Raw genomic sequence first — 20,782 nt, 5'->3', positions numbered from 1 at the left:
ATATATATGTGTGTGTAGTCGTCATGTGTCTGTGAGGTGCGATACTTACCAGGCCTGTAGCGGAGAGTTCAGGGATAATAGCGCTGTGGTAAGATCACTGGTGTCAATGGCCCCAGGGCTACAACAAGCAGCTATTATTCCTGAGCTCTCAGGGTGGCAGATGGGAAATACTCACCGGCTGCTCCTGGGGTGTAGAGGGTCATCAGGAGGTGGTGGTGGTTTCTGATGCCAGCAGACGTAAATTTACGGGCGGGAGGGGGTTAAAGGAGTCTTCTCCCCCTTTTTCTGATGTTATAGGGGGCCTCCTCCTCCCCATTTGAGGCAAATGAACCCCAATGAGGTTAATGGCGCCTCATTTGCCTCTAGGTGTTACAGTGGTTATCTGGGGAGCTGAACAGGCATTTCCTTTCCTCTCTCACCGGCATCTCACTTCCAGTTTGGTGACATCTCATCCTGACAACTTCTGACCTGGCATAGAGGTGGCGGCTGAGGTGGGAGATCAGGTACTATGGTGTGATCACCACATGTGGGTGAAACCAGTCCCGCCGGTAGTGGCCAATATATGCAGAATGATGGAATATCGTGTGTACATTGGCTACCACTGGTTTCACCCGCATGTGACAATCACAGCCCAGTACCTGCCCCACTGTCTCAGCCCGCTGCATTTATGCCAAGTCAGATAGTGTAGAATGAGAAGATACCAAAACCAGATGAGAGACAAAAGGAAAGATAATGCCTTCTAGCTCCCTAGTTAACTTATCTAAGGGCGCCTCCTCCAGACCCCTCTAGGTGTTCTTAGAGTCTAGTCCTCCTATGTTTGATGGTAAAAGGGGGGCTCCTCCTTCCCCCATAAGAGGCAAATAAATCCTCCTGATGTTACGGGCCCCTAATTTGCCTCTAGATGTTAAAAGGGGTTATCTGGGGAGCTGAAAAGATATTTCCACCATTACCAGCATCTCACTTCCAGTTCGGACTCATCTCATTCCAACATCTTCTGACCTGGCAAAGGTCTGAGACAGTAGATCAGGTACTATGGTGTGATCACCACATGTGGGTGAAACTCGCCGCCAGCAGTGGTCAATGTACGCGCAATGTTGTGATGACATTGGCAACATTGTTTGTATATTGTCCGCCACTAGTTTCACCCACATGCAACAATCACAACAAAGTACCTGGCCCACTGTCTCAGGCCGCCTCCGTTTTGCCAGATAAGATGATGATGGTGCGAGAGGAGACCAAACGAAAAGTGAGACGCCGGCGAGGAAGGAAACGCCTTTTTAGTTACCAAGATAACCCCTTTAAGGGCACCTCCTCCAGACCCCTCTAGGTGTTGTGAGTGTCTACTCCTCCTGTATCTGATGGTAAAAGGGGGCTCCTCCTCCCCCATATGTGGTAAATATATCCTCCGGATGGTATGGGCGCCCCATTTACCACTTGATGTTAAAAGGGGTTATCTGGGGAGCTGAAAAGATATTTCCACCATTACCAGCATCTCATTTCTAGTTCGGACTCATCTCATTCCAACATCTTCTGAGCTGGCAAAGGTCTGAGACAGTAGATCAGGTACTATGGTGTGATCACCACATGTGGGTGAAACTCGCCGCCAGCAGTGGTCAATGTACGCGCAATGTTGTGATGACATCGGCAACATTGTTTGTACATTGACCGCCACTGGTTCCACCCGCATGCGACAGTCACAACAAAGTACCTGGCCCACTGTCTCAGGCCGCCTCCGTTTTGCCAGATAAGAAGATGATGGTGTGAGAGGAGACCAAACTAGAAGTGAGACGCCGGCGAGGAAGGAAACGCCTTTTTAGTTACCAAGATAACCCCTTTAAGGGCACCTCCTCCAGACCCCTCTAGGTGTTGTGAGTGTCTATTCCTCCTATCTCTGATGGTAAAAGGGGGGCTCCTCCTCCCCCATGTGTGGTAAATGTGTCCTCCGGATGTTATGGGCGTCCCATTTACCACTTGATGTTCCGGACGCCTCCTCCTCCAGACAGCTCCAGATGGTCGGGTGTCTTCTCCTCACTCTGGCGGCGCGGTGTTATCTAGATAGGATATATAACAAGCCATGTGTTAATAATGACAGGTTACATATATAGGCTCCATATGAATATACAGTCAGAATAAAAGTGATCTGAGGTGTGAAGGGATTTTGGTTACTCACCTTTACTCCTCCTTGGTGGCGCAGCAGCAGCAGAACAGCGCCCGCAGTCTATAAGGGAAGGAGAAAAACCAGCATGACTTTCCTGAGATCAGACCCGTCAGCAGTGATGGGGAATAGACATTATACTGGAGAGAGGGGACTCAGTGCTATCCTAGTAGGTGAGATACAGGCGGCACCATGTCACTTGTATGTCTGTATTATGTACATGAGGCCTTTCGTGGTTATTATATGTGACTGATAATATAATATATAGTGATGACATGAGGATATACAGTGCAGCAATAGAGGTGTGTTATCATGTAAGTGTATCATCCCTTATATTTACCTGGATAAGATGAATCTCCTCCTGCTGCTGCTTCTGCCGAGGAGAAATGACCAAGAAATGGAGGGAAATCAATGGTTAGTGTAAGGAAACCAGAACTTCTGAGCACATTATATAAAAACAATGCTCTTTTACCAGCTCTACTCACACCTGCAGTAATATACTATTCACTATTACCCACAATAGAAATTAGATCCCACCTCTAAATAGAGCGCCCCCTGTCCTCTCTCTATATACAGGATTGTAAATAACAATTCCTTGCATTCACAATGTTATAAGTTTTGTTTCATTACCTGGGGATCTCCATGGTCGTCCCTTGGTCCTCGTCGTCCTCCTCTTCTTCTCTGTGTATAGAATGTAAACCATCTCATATATAAATGTATTGTTATATTACAGATTATAGAGTTTATTGTAAAAAAAGTGATTGCAATAGTAATGTAGTGAGCTGTACACTGCTCTATACAATAACCATATAGTACTGTATATTGCAGGTACAGCCAGCGAAAGTATAAAGTGTATGGGGACCTTAACAACTAAGTCCCAGTGTCAGCAGTTTGTAATGTGAATAAATGCTGTTAAAATAAATAGAAAAATATGATTCTATGTCTAACTAGAGCGCCCCCTATCCGGCCCTTTCACTGCTCCTCTCTCTATACAGGATGGGAAAAAAATAAACGTGTATTCACAATACTATAAGCTTTGAGCCCTCACCTGGGGGGGTCTGCAGCCTCGTCCTCTTCCTCGTCGACGTCGATTTCACTGTATAGAGAACATAAACCAGCTTGTATATATGTATATATATATATATATATATATATATATATATATATATATATATATATATACATCCTGTCTTTCTGCTGCTCCTCTCTCTATACAGTATAGTAAAAAAAAACAAAAAACGTGTATGCACAATACTATAAGCTTTGAGCCCTCACCTGGGGATGTCCGCAGCCGCGCCATCTTCCTCGTCGTCGTCGATTTCACTGTGTAGAGAACATTCACCAGCTTGTGTATTTATATATATATATATATATATATATATATATATATATATATATATATATATATATACATACACACACATCCTGTCTTCCTGCCGCTCCTCACTCTATACAGGATGGTAAAAAAAATAAATATGTATTCACAATGCAATGAGCTTTGAGTCCTCACCTGGAATTGTCCTCTGCCTCGTCCGCCTCCTCCTCTTCGTCAGTCTCACTGTATATAGAACATAAACCAGCTTGTGTGTATAAATATATATAGACATTTATTAGGACCAGTGTAAATCCTGCAGGACCTTTACCTACCACAAGGCAGCTGCAGAAATCTACAAGTGCTCCGCAGCAGGTGTAGGTTTCTGCCCTGGTTTTTCCCTGTTTTTCGGCATAAACCATGATAAATTAGTAGCAGATGGAGGCCACAGCTTTTTGTGCCTCTTTCTCAATGTACTCAGGGGTGCACATATATAAATCTGCCCCATAGTTTTGGGGATATGGGAATATACATACGTGAGTTTTGAGCGGGGAACAGAGATATAAATGGAATCATATTGTGATATCATGTAGATGGATGATTATATCTCTGCTGGTTCTTCATACTTACACGATGGTCTCCAGGCTCGGGATCCAACCGTGCAGTGGGTACTTGTCGTCTCTGTAATAGAGAACATCGGGTTGGTTAGGATGATTGTTACTTGGTCCCATTTGAAACTTTCAGAAAATGCTATTTATTGCCGCCTCTCTATATAACATTAATTCCATCAATGATATTTATTTGGGATCACTGCCAGTTGTCCCCTTAAGGATAGCTTAACATGTACCGGACCCGGCCCTTTAACCCCCCGCTGGCCGGCGGCCCGCATGCCCGATCGCCCCCCTCGCACCGATCCCTCCCCTTCGCCCGCTTGCTTCATTGTGTGCTGTGAGAAGTTCTGATGTGGGCACGCGCTGATGTGCCCGCATCAGAACACTGCGGCCCGAAAGTTCATCTGCGGCCCATGGCCTTAAGGTGCGTTCACACTACGGAACCCATGCGCATATCCCACCACATATTCCGCAGCTTGTCTCCCATCACCGTTTGTGCCATAGACTCCATTCTATGGTCGGGTGGATTCCACCATCCGCCGGAAGAATTGACATGTCATTTTGGGCCACATATGATCACTGTTTATTCTATGCTTTTATGGGGTGAAGCAAGTAAAATAACAAGTAAAAAAAAAAAAAAAAAATACTGTAAAAATGATTTATTTGACTTTATTACTGTTTTCATGTAGTGTAATTACCTGAATATCCACGGCGCCTCCATCACGTCCATCTTCCACCTATTACATGATAAAAAAAATTGCATATTATAAAGGGGATGTCAGTCCTCCAAGTGCTGCATGTTGGGGGAGGTTTTATAGAAACATGTACATTGGAAATCCACTGGCCCAGATTTATTAGACCAGATGATCTGACTATAAATGTGCTGTTAGCACTGGGCATTTGGGTTGGAATATTTTTGTGAAAATTTTGCACAAAATCTTGGTCAAACTATGTTTAATGTACATTATGTGAGTTCACCTTAAAAAAAAAGTCTTCTTACTTTTTTATATTAAACCAATGGACATTATTTAAAATACCCAAGGGGATATTACTAGGCCTCAGATCCCTCCTGTGTACCTGTAAGTGTCTTAAAGGTGTGGCTTAACCTGTAAGGTGCCACTGCTTCCCTCTCTCCTAGCCCCCCCCACAGCCTTTCCCCTATGAACGTGACTGATTGTTTTGGCTTGGCTGTCAGTCATGATGATAGAGGAGATTTAGTTGAGACAAATTGTAAATGAGTGCCTGGGAATATCACCGTGTGTATGTCTACAAGGCTGTTACTTCTGGTATCCGGCTCAAAAACGTCCCTTTTCTTATTTGCAGAAAAATGCTGATGAGATGAGATGTGATGGGAAAGTCACCGCCATCAATGCTTTTGTCTACTTGGTGTTTTTCGTCACTTTGGGACCTTGGTGTGTGCTCTAGGTATGGCGTCTTTTCTTTACATATGTGTTGTGTGTTTTGTGAAAGTTTTTGGTTTTTACTTTACAGTTCATGTGATTGAGGTTGGTTTCACACAAGACATTTTTTTTGGAAATCTTCCACTGTAATTTTTGAGCCAAAGCCAGGAGTGAATCCGGCAGGTAGGAGATATATAAGCGCTTCTTTTATTGTACCCATTACTTTGAATCCATTTATGGTTTTGGCTTAAAAACTGCAATGGCAGCTTTCCAAAAAAAACTGGCATGTGTAATTCCAGCGTTAAAAAGAAACCAGTGAATCACATGCTCTGCTATGGGGAAACACCACAAAATCAGACACAAGAAATACACATCATTTAACCGAAATGCTGTAAGGTTTACTAGAAAACAATACAAGTAATGTAAAATTTAAGGGGTAGTTTAGCAAAAAAAAATTCTTTCAAATCAACTGGTGCCAGAAAATGCCAGACATTTATATTTTATGAAAAAATCCATTACTGATCAGCTGCTGTATGTCCTGCATGAAGTGGTGTTTTCTTTCGAGCCTGGAGAGCAGGAGGGGGTTTTCTATGGGGATTGGCTACTGCTCTGGACAGTTCCTGACATGGACAGAGATGGCATCAGAGAGCACTATGCCAGACTGGAAAGAATACACCATTTCCTGCAGGACATACAGCAGCTGATAAGTACTGGAAGAGTTGAGATTTTTTTTTATTAGAAGTAAATTACAAATCTCTCGCACTCCTTGGCACCAGTTGATTTGAAAGTTTGTTTTTTTCCTGAACTACCCAAGAAAGATTCAAACACTTGTTTACTATGAGATACTTACTCCCAATCGTCCTCATCTTCATCATCGGTGTCTTCCTCGCTGCTGTTAGTGATAAAATAAAGAAGATAGTGAAAACCAGACACACATTACAGGCATCATTTTTCTGGCAGAACTGCATCCGCGCTGTGATCGGTGTCTATAGGGGAGGAATTATAGGGTCACACAAGTTTTACATTTTTAGTTTTACATTTAAACAAAAGGCTACAAAGTTTGCTAGAAAAAATACAACTAATGTAAAATTAAAGGGATAGTTCAGCAAAAAAGTTTTTTTCTTTCTAACCAGCTGGTGCCAGAAAGTGCCAGAGATTTATAATTTACTTCCATTAAAGAATCTCAAGTCCTCCATTACTTCTCAGTTGCTGTATGTCCTGTAGGACGTACAGCAATCCTGCTCCACATTGATGAGGGGCAACACCCCAAACAGTTATCTGTGGATGGTTACCTAGCCTTGGTTTATCCCTTGTCATTACATTGACTTATAGGCCCACTTAATATGGTGGTTTTGGTGGTTTCCTAACAGGAGCTGCCCCTTGGCTGGGTCCTTCCCGGAGGGATATCTGGCTAGTCCTGTGTTTTGAGACTCTTCATTGAGGCTCCACAGGCTCTTCTTTTTCATATTCATGTTTCCCAGGGGGCAATGCACCTAGGACTTCACTGCAATGAGCGCTTTCACTAGCAGCCGGCAGTGTTGTCATTTGGCTGGTCTCCCTGAGTTCAGCGATCTGTTTCTCTTATGTCCTGCAGGAAGTGGTAGTCTTTCTATTGTGGAAAGCAGGAGAGGTTTTCTATGGGGATTTGCTACCGCTCTGGGCAGTTCCTGTCCAGATGTCAGAGAGCAACAGACTGGAAAGAATACACCATTTCCTGCAGAACCTACAGCTGCTGAGAAGGAAATTTTTTTAATAGAAGTGAATTACAAATCTTTGGCACTTTCTGGCTTCAGCTGATTTGAAAGAATTTTTTTGCTGAATTAGCCCTTTAAAAAAACTCCTAACACTGTAATTTTCATAGGCTTGTTTTTTAAGACGAGACTATGAGATACTTACTCCCAATCCTCCGAATCCTCCTCTGTGTCGTCCTCGCTCCTGTTAGTGATAGAATAGAGAAGATAGTGAAAACCAGACACATTAGAGACATCAGTTTTCTGGCAGAACGACAATAATGATATTTAGAGACATCTTCACGATGATCAGAGTCTATAGGGGAAGATGCAGTTAAAATAAATAAAAAAATATGATTCTATGTCTAACTAGAGCGCCCCCTATCCTGTCCTCCCCACACTCCTCTCTCTATACAAGATGGTTAAAAAATAAGCATGTATTCACAATACTATAAGGTTTGAGCCCTCACCAGGGGATGTCCGCAGCCGCGTTATCTTCCTCGTCTTCGTCAGTCTCACTGTATATAGATCAGAAACCAGCTCGTGTGTTAAATCTGCCCCATAGTTTTGGGGATATGTGAATATACAGATGTGAGTTTTGGGCGGGGAACACAGATATAAATGGACTCATATTGTGATATCATGTAGATGGATGATTATATCTCTGCTGCTTCTTCATACTTACACGATGGTCTCCAGGCTCGGGACCCAACTGTAGAGCGGGTACTTGTCGTCTCTGTAACAGAGAACATCGGGTTGGTTAGGATGATTGTTACTTGGTCCCATTTGAAACTTTCAGAAAATGTTATTTATTGCGGCCTCCCGATATAACATGAATTCCATCACTGATATGTATTAACTCCTTGTTGTCACTGCCAGTTTTCCCCTTAAGGGGATGTGCACATTGAGAAATAGGCCAAGAATTTGAAGCGGTATCCGCTCTTAAGGTGCGTTCACACTACAGAATCCGTGCGGATAATCTCCAGTTGATTCCGCCTCTCCACCTGTCCCATAGACTCCATTCTATGGTCGGGCAAATTCCGCCATCTGCCCAAAGAATTGACATGTCAATTCTTTGGGCGGATGTCAGAATCCCCCCGACCATAGAATGGAGTCAATGGAACAGGAGGAGATGCGAGCAGTGGAATCCGTGGCAGGTTATCTGTGCGGATTCCATAATGTGAACACACCCTAAATTTCCGCTTGAAATTCTTCCTATAAAATATGAATAGAGCAATGTTCTATTGTGTTCATCGGGATTTCCGCTCTGTTGTTCACACAGCAGAATTTTCAAGCAGAATTTTCTGCCGCGGATCCACCTTCAGGCAAAGAATTGACATAGCAATTTTTTAAGCCGATTCCACCAGGAGAATCCTATAGAAGTCAATGGGGTTTGAATTCTTCTGGAATTCCACTTGAATTCTGCTCAAATTCTGCTCCTATTCTGCCAGAGCTGAATAGATGAATTTCAAGCAGACAATTTTCCTCTTCAATTCCTCGCTAGTAACCCGCCTCGGATTAGGCCACCCGCGTTGGAACGCATCTCCACCCGTGCCATAGACTCTGTTCTGTGGTCGGTCAGATTCCGCCATCCACCCGAAGAATTGACAAGTCAATTCTTTGGGTGGACGGCGGAATTCGCCCGACCATAGAATGGAGTCTATGGCACGGGCAGAGATGTGTGCGAGCGGGGCGAAAACTATTGTAAAAATGATTTATTTGATTTTTTTGCTGTTTTAATGTAGTGTTATTACCTGAAAATCCACGGGGCGTCCATCACGGCCATCTTCCACCTATTACATAATAATAAAAAAACTAATTGCATATTATAAAGGGGATATTAGTCTGTCCTCCAAGTGCTGCATGTTGGGGGAGGTTTTATAGAAACATGTACATTGGAAATCCACTGGCCCAGATTTATTAGACCAAAAAAGGCACAAAATCTTGGTCAAACTATGTATAAAGTACAATATGTGAGTTCACCTTAAAAAAAAGTCTTCTTACTTTTTTATATTAAACCAATGGACATTTTTTTAAATACCCAAGGGGATGTTGCTAGGCATCAGATCCCTCCTGTGTGGCTTAACCTGTAAGGTGCCACTGCTCCCCTCGCTCCAATCCTAGCCCCCCCCCCCCCCAGCCTTTCCCCTATCAACTTGACTGATTGTTTTGGCTTGGCCGTCAGTCATGATGATAGAGGAGACTTAGGGCCCGATTCCGCCGATTATCGCTCGGTGGAATAGAGAAAACGATTAGCCGATGATCGTGTCATCGGCTGATCAATTATTTAGGGCCAGACCTAAAATCAACGGTCTCCCACCGCGTATCGCTACGGCGGAATAGCACTGCGCCGCGGGCGACCGATGATTTGAGAAGCACAGCATACATTACCTGGCAGGACTTCTCCGCTCCGTCTTCCTCCCCGAGTCCTGCGCGCTCCAGCTTCAGAATGGCCTGTCAGCTGTGAGAGCGCTCAGCCAATCACAGGCCGGGACCGCCGAGTGGCCTGTCAGCTGATAGACCATTCTGAAGCTAGAGCGCGCAGGACCCGGGGAGGAAGACGGAGCGGAGAAGTCCTACCAGGTAATGTATGGTGCAAGGGCTGCAAGGACATCGGTAACCATGTCCCTGCAGCCCTCGCTCAACGATCATCGGGCTGTGGAATAGGCCCAGTAAACGCGCTCATTTACATCGTTGATCGTGCCCTGCTCGGCCCTTGGAATAGGGCCCTTAGTTCAGGCAAAGCACCATGTTATACGGCCTGATTGACAATGTAAATGAGCACCAATCTGCTAGATTTACTGAGCCTATTACACAGCTCGATAATCGTGCAGCAAGGGCTGTGTATATATATATATATATATATATATATATATATATATATATATTGTTATCGATGTCCGTGCAGCCCTTGCCTTTAGTGTAAAATAATATGTAAAGTATATACATACCTGCCACGTTCTCCAATGCTTCTACCCAGTCCCGGTATCTTATGGTGCGTTTACACAGGCAGATTTATCTGACAGATTTTGGAAGCCAAAGCCAGGAATGGATTTGAAAAGAGGAGAAATCTGTCTTTCCTTTATGACCCGTTCTCTGTTTATGGTCTGTTTCTGGCTTTGGCTTCCAAAATCTGTCAGATAAATCTGCCTGTGTAAACGCATCATTACTGGCTGCTGCTAACAGGATGATACCGAGGAGCAGGCAGAAGCACCTGGGAGTGTGGCAGGTATGTATATACTTTATTATATATAGTCATCAGCCGTCAGCCGCACATCACTATTACATGTAGAGATGTGCAGTCGGCGACTGATGATTTTAGATCAGGACCAAAAGACACGATCGCTCTTTATTACACGGAGCAATAATCCACTGAATGGTCCTGATTCGGCAGATTCCGCTCAGTGTAATAAGAGCATCACCGGATGGTGTTTTTTGTCACTTTGGGACCTTGGTGTGTGCTCTAGGTATGGCGTCTTTTCTTTACATATGTGTTGTGTGTTTTGTTAATTTTTTAGTTTTTTTACTTTACAGTTCATGTGATTGAGGTTGGTTTCACACAAGACAGTTTTTTGGGAAATCTACCACTGTAATTTTTGAGCCAAAGCCAGGAGTGGATCCGGCAGGTCGGAGACATATAAGCGCTTCCTTTATTGTACCCATTACTTTAAATCCACTTCTGGTGTTGGATCAAAAACTGCAATGGCAGCTTTCCAAAGAAAACTGCCATGTGTAAACCCAGCCTCAAAGAGAAACCAATGAATCACATGCTCTGCTATGGGGAAAAACACCACAAAAATCAGACACATAGAAAAACACTTTATTCAAACAAAATTCTGCAAGGTGTAACCGTATGGGTTTATTTCAGAATATTAAAGTGTCTTATTCATGTGATAGGAAGGAATGTAGTGTTTTCATGTCTTATTTGTATCTATCTATCTTCTATCTATCCATCCATCTATCTATCTTAGCTGGCTGTGTAAGTGGGATTGGTTTGTATTTAGCTAAGTGCATGGGAATAGGTAGATGTCAACATTGGAGGACACAGTTGTTGTTATTGCCAAAATGCATGTAGCTGTAATTGTACAACCACATTTTGCTTGGTAAACATGTACAGGGCCTGGGAAACTTCCATTCATGGTCATCAGTGGTCTACATAGACATTTCTGGAAGCACATCACCCCCCACCCAAATTACTATAAAGATCGGGGGTATGTAGCTTCTAGTCAGCCTCAGCTGGGACCATGGATGGAAGGTGCCCAGCACCCTGTCATCGCGCTAAATTGGTGTATATTAGTCCATAATATACAATGGGGCTCCCCGTTTCATTGTGGAAGGAACAACCATGCATCTGTACCATCTGTAACTGCAGCTAAGTATTGTTTTCTGTAATAAATCTCTTCTTTTTTCTATAAATCTGTGTGGTTATAGCCTTCTGCGACTATTATCAAAAGCAACCGGTTACACAAGGTTTGCTAGAAAACAATGCAAGTAACATTAAAAAAAGGGAAAAAAAAATCAAATCAACTGGTGCCAGAAAATGCCAGAGATTTGTAATCTATGAAAAAATCTCAAGTCTGCCATTACTTATCAGCTGCTGTATGTCCTGCATGATGTGGTGTATTCTTTCCAGTCTGGAGAGCAGGAGAGGGTTTTCTATGGGGATTTGCTGCTGCTCTGGGCAATTCCTGACATGGACAGAGGTGGCAGCAGAGGGCACTGTGTCAGACTGGAAAGAATACACCACTTCCTGCAGGACATGCAGCAGCTGATAAATACTGGAAGAGTTGAGATTTTTAAGTAAATTACAAATCTCTGGCACTCTGTAGCACCTGTTGATTTGAAAGATTAAAATGCTGATTATCATAGGTTTGTTTTTTAACACGTGATCCCCTGCGGACATGTCTGTGACTGATTATATTACTATAATATACTGTATGTTACTGTGAGATACTTACTCCAAATCCTCCAGACGCTCATCGATGTCGTCGCTGCTGTTGGTGATAGAATAGAGAAGATGGTTAGAACCAAACACACATCAGAGACATCAGTTTTCTGGCAGAATTTCACCAATAAGAAAAGAATAGTTCAGTAAACATTTTTTTTTTCTTTCAAACCAGCTGGTGCCAGAAAAGTGCCAGAGATTTGTAATTTACTTCCATTAAAAAATCCCAAGTCCTCCATTACTTCTCAGCTGCTGAATGTCCTGCAGGATGTGGTATTCTTTCCAGTCTGGACAGCAGGAGAGGTTTTATTTGGGGATTTGCTATTGCTCTGGGCAGTTCCTGTCGCAGACAGAGGTGGGAGCAGGGAGCAACTGTGTCAGACTGTAAAGAATACACCACTTCCGGCAGGACATACAGCAGCTGATAAGTATTTGAGATTTTTTTTTAATAGAAGTAAATTACAAATCTCTGCCACTTTCTGGCAACAGTTGATTTGAAAGAATTTTTTTGCTGAATTACCCCTTTAAAAAAATAAAAATAAAAAATCTCCTTACACTAATTTTTAAGACGAGACTTAGATACTTACTCCCAATCGTCCGAATCCTCCGCGATGTCGTCGATGATGCTCCTGTTAGTGATAGAATAGAGAAGATAGTGAAAACCAGACACACATTAGAGACATCCTGGCAATGATTGGTGTCTATAGGGGAGGAATTATAGGGTCACACAAGTTTTACATTTTTAGTTTTACATTTAAATAAAATGCAACAAATTTTGCGAGAAAAAATACAACTAATGTAAAATTAAAGGGGTAGTTCAGCAAAAAAGTTTTTCTTTCAAACCAGCTGGTGCCAGAAAGTGCCAGAGATTTGTAATTTACTTCCATTAAAGAATCTCAAGCCCTCCATTACTTCTCAGCTGCTGTATGTCCTGCAGGAAGTTGTATTCTTTCTATTCTGGAAAGCAGGAGAGGTTTTCTATGGGGATTTGCTACTGCTCTGGGCAGTTCCTTTCCCAGACTTAGATGTCAGAAAGCAACAGGCTGGAAAGAATACACCATTTCCTGCAGAACCTACAGCTGCTGAGAAGTACTGGAAATGTTTTTAACAGAAGTGAATTACAAATCTTTGGCACTTTCTGGCTCCAGCTGATTTGAAAGAATTTTTTGCTGAATTACCCCTTAAAAAAAAACTCCTAACACTGTAATTTTCATAGGCTTGTTGTTTAAGACGAGACTATGAGATACTTACTCCCAATCCTCTGTGTCCTCCTCGGTGTCGTCCTCCCTCCTGTTAGTGATAGAATAGAGAAGATAGTGAAAACCAGACATACATTAGAGACAACAGTTTTCTAGCAGAACGTCATTAAAGGGGTACTCCGGCCCGGGGGTATTTTTCAGATACGGCTGGGGAGGGGGTGGTTATGGACGGCGGAGGTCACTTACCTCCCCGATTCCAGCGCCAGGTCCCGGATCGCGCCGCCCTGTACACTCGTTCTGCGGCCGCTCCATGGTGAGAGCTGCCACATGAGACGTGACGTCTCCAAGCAGCTTACCCATTCAGCGGCCGAGGCGGAACTCCGCTACAGACGATGAATGGGTAAGCTGCTTGGAGACGTCACGTCTCATGTGGCAGCTCACACCATGGAGTGGCTGCGGAATAAGTGTACAGGGCGGCGCGATCCGGGACCTGGCGCTGGAATCGGGGAGGTAAGTGACCTCCGCCATCCATAACCACCCCCTCCCCGGCCTGAATCTGAAAAATACCCCCGCGCCGGAGTACCCCTTTAATAAAAGACAATAATGATATTTACAGACATCTTCACGATGATCGGAGTCTATAGGGGAAGATGCAGTTAAAATAAATAGAAAATATGATTCTTTGAGCCCTCACCAGGGGATGTCCACTGCCTCGTCCTCTTCTTCGTCAGTCTCCCTGTATATAGATCAGAAACCAAATCGTGTGTTAAATCTGCCCCATAGTTTTGGGGATATGTGAATATACATATGTGAGTATTTGGTGGGGAACACAGATATAAATGGAATCATATTGTGATATCATGTAGATGGATGATTATACCTCCGCTGCTTCTTCATACTTACACGATGGTCTCCAGGCTCGGGACCCAACTGTAGAGCGGGTACTTGTCGTCTCTGTAACAGAGAACATCGGGTTGGTTAGGATGATTGTTACTTGGTCCCATTTGAAACTTTCAGAAAATGTTATTTATTGTGACCTCTCAATAAGAACATGAAATCCATCAGGATATTTACTAACCCCTTGTCATCACTGCCAGTTTTCCCCTTAAGGGGATCTGCACATTGAGGAATAGGCCAGGAATTTGAAGCAGGATGCGCCCATGTGCCTCTCCACCTGTCCCATAGACTCCATCTATAATCGGGCGGATTCCGACATCTGCCCAAAGAATTGACATGTCAATTCTTAATGCGGATGGCGGAATCCCCAGACCATAGTATGGATTCAATGGAACAGGAGGAGATGCGAGCAGTGGAATCCATGGCAGGTTATCCGTGCAGATTCCATAATGTGAACACACCCTAAATTTCCGCTTGAAATTCTTTCCATAAAATATGAATAGAGCAATGTTCTATTGTGTTCAATGGGATTTCCGCTCTGTTATTCACACAGCAGAATTTTCAATCAGAATTCTCTGCCACGGATCCGACAAAGAATTGACATGTCAATTTTTTGGGCTGATTCCTCCAGGGGAATCCTATAGAATTCAATGGGGTTTGAATTCTGCTTGAATTCTGTTCCTATTCTGCCAGAGGTGAATAGATGAATTTTAAGCAGAAAACTTTCATCTTCAATTACTTACTAGTAACCCGCTTCGGATTACGCCACAGCCGCTGGAACACATCTCCACCCGTGCCATAGACTCCGTTCTATGGTCGGTCAGATTCCGCCATCCGCTCGAAGAATTGACAAGTCAATTGTTCGTGTGGACTGCGGAATCCACCCGACCATAGAATGGAGTCTATGGCACGGGCAGAGATGTAAACAAGCTGGGGAGAAAACTATTGTAAAAATGATTTATTTGATTTTTTTCTGCTGTTTTAATGAAGTGTAATTACCTGAAAATCCACGGGGCGTCCATCACGGCCATCTTCCACCTATTACATAATAATAAAGAAATAATTGCATATTATAAAGGGGATATTAGTCTGTCCTCCAAGTGCTGCATGTTGGGGGAGGTTTTATAGAAACATAGTACATTGGAAATCCACTGGCCCAGATTTATTAGACCAGATGATCTGACTATAAATGCGCTGTACTGGGTATTTGGGATGAGATGTGAAAGTCACCACAATCAATGATTTTGTCTACTTGGTGTTTTTTGTCACTTTGGGACCTTGGTGTGTGCTCTAGGTATGGCGTCTATTCTTTACATATGTGTTGTGTGTTTTGTTAAGGTTTTAGTTTTTTACTTTACAGTTCATGTGATTGAGGTTGAGGCTCCAATCTGGATCCAGGATCGGTGGTTTAGAAGGCTACTTGCTCTTATTAATAGTCTGATATGGGGGAGGAGAAAAGTGGGGATTAAATATCAGCTATTGGTACAGAGAGAGGGGGAAGGTTGGCTGAGCATGCCAGACTTTCGGCTATATTTTCTAGCAATGAAGTTACAGGACTTGATGCGGGGCGTCCTCTCCCCTACAGTCAGATATATCCTCCAAGAAGCTGTCCCAAATGGAAATATCTTGGAAAGTTTAGAAGGAGAGCAGTTGAAGGGGGATAATTTAGGTTTCTTTTCTTATGTTAAATTGTACACTAGACCATGGAAAGTGGTCAAACGCCTATGTAAGATTAAAAACAGTTTAGAGTTTACGCCAATCTGGGGGAATACAAAATGTCACGAATTTACAAAGAGAAGAGATTGACAATTTTGGATTAACAAAGGAGTTAGGCACTTAAGTCACATAACTCATCGAGGCACTTTGATTGGCTTTTCAGCAATGCAGGCGAGATATGGAGTGCACGATGGACACACATTCTGGGATTTTCAGATAAAAAGCGCCTTCGAAAGCACAAAGGATACTTCTATTTTTACAATTGAGTCACACACACTTATAGACTTTTTGAGGGGACAAATATGGAAACGTGTGGGGGGGGGGGATGGGGGGTCTTCAAATGGATGGATGGTATTTATATTTTTGTATATTTATTTATTTATTATTTACATTATTTTATTGAAATCTTCAAAATACAAAAAAAGGAAAATCCATATATCATCATCCCATAAAAACAGTATCCCCCCCCCCTCCCGGGCAGTAATTAATAAATTAATTTGCTTCTATACCATTCTTCTCTTAGTGAAATAGTGTTTTGAACTTTTTTTTTTTTACACATTTGAAGTCCCTTTGGGGGACTTTTACATACACTAGTTTGATTTCTACACTGATCATTGCTATGCCATAGGCATAGCATTGATCAGTGTTATCGGCGATCTGCTCATTGAGCCTGCCTGTGCAGGCTTAGTGTAGCAGATCGCCCGATCAGGACCGCACGGAGGCAGGTGAGAGACCTCCGGCGGTCCGTTTCAATGATCGGGACCCCCGCAGTCACACTGCGGGGGTCCCGATCGGTAAGTGACAGGGGACTTCCCCTGTCACTTACACTTAAACGCCACGGTCGTTTAAGGGGTTAATGACACGCGGCAGCGTGATCGCTGCAGCGTGTCATTACCGGTGAGGTCCCGGCTGCTCACTGCAGCCGGCCCCCACCTCCTATGAAGCGCGCTCCGCTCCGGAGCGCGCTTCATAGCGGGAGAAACACCCAGGACGTAGAGTTACGTCCAGGGTCGTCTGGGGACAGACTTCCTTGACGTAACTCTACGTCCTGGGTCGTCTAGGGGTTAAGGTCCTTTTCTTCGTACTACCAACACCTACCAAGTGGGTATCATCACACAAAATAATCAGGGAAGGATAAGGCACTATTTCCAACTCGAGCTCTTTTTCTACCTCCTCTAATACCGCTTTCCAAAATTCATTTAAGGCTGGACATAACCAAAAGATATGTAATCAATCCTTCACTATTTCCCCACACCTTGGGCAGTCCGCTTCTCTTCTTCTACCTATTTTCTTCAGGAAGTGTGGGGTATAGTAAAAACGGTGCAAAATATGTAACTGTACCAATTGATGGTTTTGATTTACCGAGACACCCTTGGTATTACTTAGGATCCTCTCCCATGCTCTATCCGAGAGAATCCCAATTTCCTTTTCCCACCTTCCCCTACACCCTAATTCATTCACCTCATATACTTCTTCCCTCAACTTTCTGTACATTCTAGACAACCCTTTTTTGGTGGCTGCCCCTTATGTATTTTTGTTAGTATATCAGGTGCAGGGTTGACTAGGAAAAGACTTTTATCTTCAGAGCAAATGAAGGCGTGCCTCAGCTGTACATACTCATACCACTCTTTCCCTTCCAGCCCATCTTCCTCCTTCAAGGACTGCCAGGACCTTAGGTTCCCATCTCTAAAGGCGTCACATACCCTCACTATGCCCGCCCCTTTGAGATTTACCAAGGTCCCTAATTTATAGATTTCCTCCATTCTGGAATTCTTCCAAAGGGAAGTCCATTCAATAAAGTTACGTACATTGCACCATTTCTTGCACCTCTCCCATATCTTAATCAACATACCAACTGATGGGAAGACTTCCCAATCCTCCCCCTTTAGGGCATCTCCAGGATCTCAACCATACCACCGTGGGAATCTCTCAATTTATTTTCCAGGGATTTGTATAGCTCAACGTTATCTCTATTCCACAGGTGGTACAGCTGAGACGCCAGGAAGTATGATCTCATGTCCGAGAGACTGATCTCATGTCCGGGAGACCAACTCCACCCTTGCCTTTTGGTAAACATAGAACCGATTGCCTCAGCCTCACTCGTTTTCTTCCCCATATTAACTTATTCAAGACTGACTCCACCCTTTTAAAGGTACTATTATCTACCCAAATGGGTGTAGCACAAAAGATATATAATAATTTTGGCAAGATTATTGTACTGACCAGCATTATTCTGTCCGCTTTGAACTTGATCAGGTTTACCCATATATCCACCTTCTTATCTATCTCTCTCAGGACTTTAAAAGTATTTTTTTCGTGGAAATCATTAATGTCCCTCGTAACTTCTACTCCCAAATATTTGAAGCTCTCTCCTGATTTTAACACTCTCATTTGCTCACATCCTCCATGATCCAGGCCGCTAACTACACTATCCGAGAGCGGAAGCAATATGGACTTGTCCCAATTGATTTTTAATCCAGAGAAAGCTTGATATCTTTCTATTAGATCCATTACATATTTCACTGTATACTCGGGGTTACCAATAAATAAAAGTGTATCATCGGCAAAAAGGCTGATTTTATCATTTCCCCCCTTCACCCCGAAGCCCTGAATCTTCTTGTCCTCTCTAACCAGTATTGCCAATGGTTCGAGAGCCAAAACATATAGCAGGGGGGACAGGGGACATCCCTGTCGTGTACCTCTTTCCAGACTGAAGCTCTCGGAACCAACTCCATTCACTACAACATGAGATCTCACTTCACTATACAAAAGCTGCACTTTCTTCACAAATTCCATCCCCAACCCAAATCTTTCCATTACCTTCCAAAGGAATCCCCACTCCACCCTGTCAAAGGCCTTCTCAGCGTCCAATGACAGGATGGAGTGGGCACCCCCCCTCCCCAGCCCACTGAACATTGTGAAAAACTCTACCAATATTTTTCATAATTGACCTTCCCGGGATAAACCCCCCCCTGATCCTCATGCATGAGCATCGAGATCACTTTTTTCAAGCGATTAGCTAGAACCTTTGCGTATAATTTAATGTCGACGTTCAATAATGCGATGGGTCTATAAGACCCCGCAGATTGCAGATCTTTCCCCTCCTTAGGGATCAAAATGATCCCTGCTTCCTTCATGGAGTTTGGTAGATGGCCTACCTCCAAAGCCCCCTCCATTACCCTGCACAAGGCCGGTATCATCACCGCTCCATATCTCCTGTAGGCTTCAAATGGGAGGCCATCCACCCCCGGGGTGGTATTACCCTTCACTTCTTTTAATGCTATTTCAAATTCAGCTACTGTCAGTGGGGCCCCTAACTCCATTCTTTGATCTTCTAACAGGACTGGGAATTTAACTAGATTGAAATAGTTCTCCAAATAGTTTCCTCGTCTCCTGCCCTCTTCTCTGATTTGTACAGCCTTTTGTAGTAATTCTCAAAAACCTCTCTAATTCCCTTTTGAGAGCTTATTAGTCTCCCTTCACTATCCCATATAACAGATATCTGTTTCTTTGGAGCTTGATTAGCTTTTATGGACATTATACATTTATTAGGTTTCCCACTATTTAGATACCTTTCCTTCCCCTGAAAGAAAATTTTATTTTTAGCCTTAACCTCTAACATGTTGTTATAATCCTCCTGGGCCTGCATCCACACCCTCTTACTATCCTCACAAAGGTTTTCATAGTAGTGTTTCTCTGCTACCACTAATCTATCCTCCAGCTTCTTCTTTTCCTTCCTAAATTCCCTCTTCTTCACTTCAATACTCTTTTTTAAAATTCCTCTTCCGCTTTCAATGTGTCCCAAACTATACTATCTGGTGCAAACCCCCAGTTCTCCCCCAGCATCTCTTCTAGTTTATCTCTAATCTCCCTATCCCTGTTTAGCAGACTGAACCAATGAGCGTTGATCTTCCAACTCCCGCCTCTCCTCTCCTCTGCCGTATGTATCTCCACACACAGTGGAGAATGGTCCGACACTGCTCTCGTCTTATATTTTATATCCCCAACATAACGCACAAAAAGATCATTCACTAATGCCATATCTATACGGGAACTAGTCTGACATGTTTTGTTAAAGCACGAGAAGGCCGACACCCCAGGGTTCCGCTCTCTCCATATGTCTCTGAACCCTAATTCCGTGCATATTCTGTTCAGAGGAGTAACACTCGGGATATTTTTTACCTTTTTTTACCTTAATCTGTCAACCCTCTCGTCCATGACACAATTCATGTCTCCCAAGATTCTGAATAAGTAGAGTGATATTGCGAAGACCACCAGGGCCCATTTAAAAAAGAAATTGTGGATTTAGTGAGATGTGTTTCTGTCAAACATATAATACTAGGTAAATAGTTTCTAACTACCCCATAGACCGCATGTCTTTTAACCTTGTCGTTTAACCCCCTTATATTCCACACCACTATTTTAGTGTTCATCTACCCAAAACCAAATTGTGCCCCTCCCCACCCCCGGATTTCTCCCGTGGGTTCTCGGGTGCCCAGAAAGTATAAAAAAAAAAAAAACTTGAAAAGAAAAAAATAGTTCTGACCATAAGCAGGGAAGAAAAATAGAGCGACGAGCGGAGGACAGCCCTGCTAAATGACTAATAAAGTGATAGAGAGAGATTGGCCCAGTTAAGTAGGTATATTGCATATCCCTGGTTCAACTATGATCACCCTTCCCTCCTCTACTTCCCATGGATGCTCAACTCCTATACTCCTGTATATTTATTTTTGATTGTTGATATGCAATGATATTCGTTGTAAAGAAAAAAAAAGGGGTTGTTTTTTACTTTACAGTTCATGAGATTGAGGTTGGTT

The 20,782-nt window shown here is 43.2% G+C and overlaps 1 protein-coding gene across 1 annotated transcript; it reads right to left on the bottom strand.

The window, feature by feature from the left end:
* Positions 1–2,172: 2,172 nt before the first annotated feature.
* Positions 2,173–7,944, bottom strand: LOC138771250 (protein rpi-1-like). The gene is made up of 12 exons (XM_069950831.1): positions 7,894–7,944; positions 7,679–7,726; positions 7,375–7,413; positions 6,329–6,370; positions 4,777–4,815; positions 4,098–4,148; positions 3,666–3,713; positions 3,431–3,478; positions 3,204–3,251; positions 2,786–2,836; positions 2,496–2,528; positions 2,173–2,218 (listed from the first exon to the last, which is right to left on the bottom strand). Exons 5-12 carry the CDS (start codon positions 4,806–4,808, stop codon positions 2,173–2,175), a joined length of 357 nt encoding a protein of 118 aa, XP_069806932.1. The 5' UTR covers positions 4,809–4,815; positions 6,329–6,370; positions 7,375–7,413; positions 7,679–7,726; positions 7,894–7,944.
* Positions 7,945–20,782: the final 12,838 nt, after the last annotated feature.

Source organism: Dendropsophus ebraccatus, chromosome 13 (genome assembly GCF_027789765.1).
Source record: "Dendropsophus ebraccatus isolate aDenEbr1 chromosome 13, aDenEbr1.pat, whole genome shotgun sequence".
NCBI classification, from domain to species: domain Eukaryota; kingdom Metazoa; phylum Chordata; class Amphibia; order Anura; family Hylidae; genus Dendropsophus; species Dendropsophus ebraccatus.
Note: the sequence above shows the minus strand (reverse complement) of the source record. Positions and strands in the feature narration are given on the sequence as shown.

Excerpts from the sequence above, each read along its gene's own strand:
- LOC138771250 (XM_069950831.1), bottom strand. The coding sequence starts at position 4,808 with ATGGACGTGATGGAGGCGCCGTGGATATTCAG. Across the intron at positions 4,149-4,776 it reads GAGGCGCCGTGGATATTCAG|AGACGACAAGTACCCACTGC; the intron begins GTAATTACACTA and ends TCTCTATTACAG. Across the intron at positions 3,479-3,665 it reads GAGGCAGAGGACAATTCCAG|TGAAATCGACGACGACGAGG; the intron begins GTGAGGACTCAA and ends TTCTCTACACAG.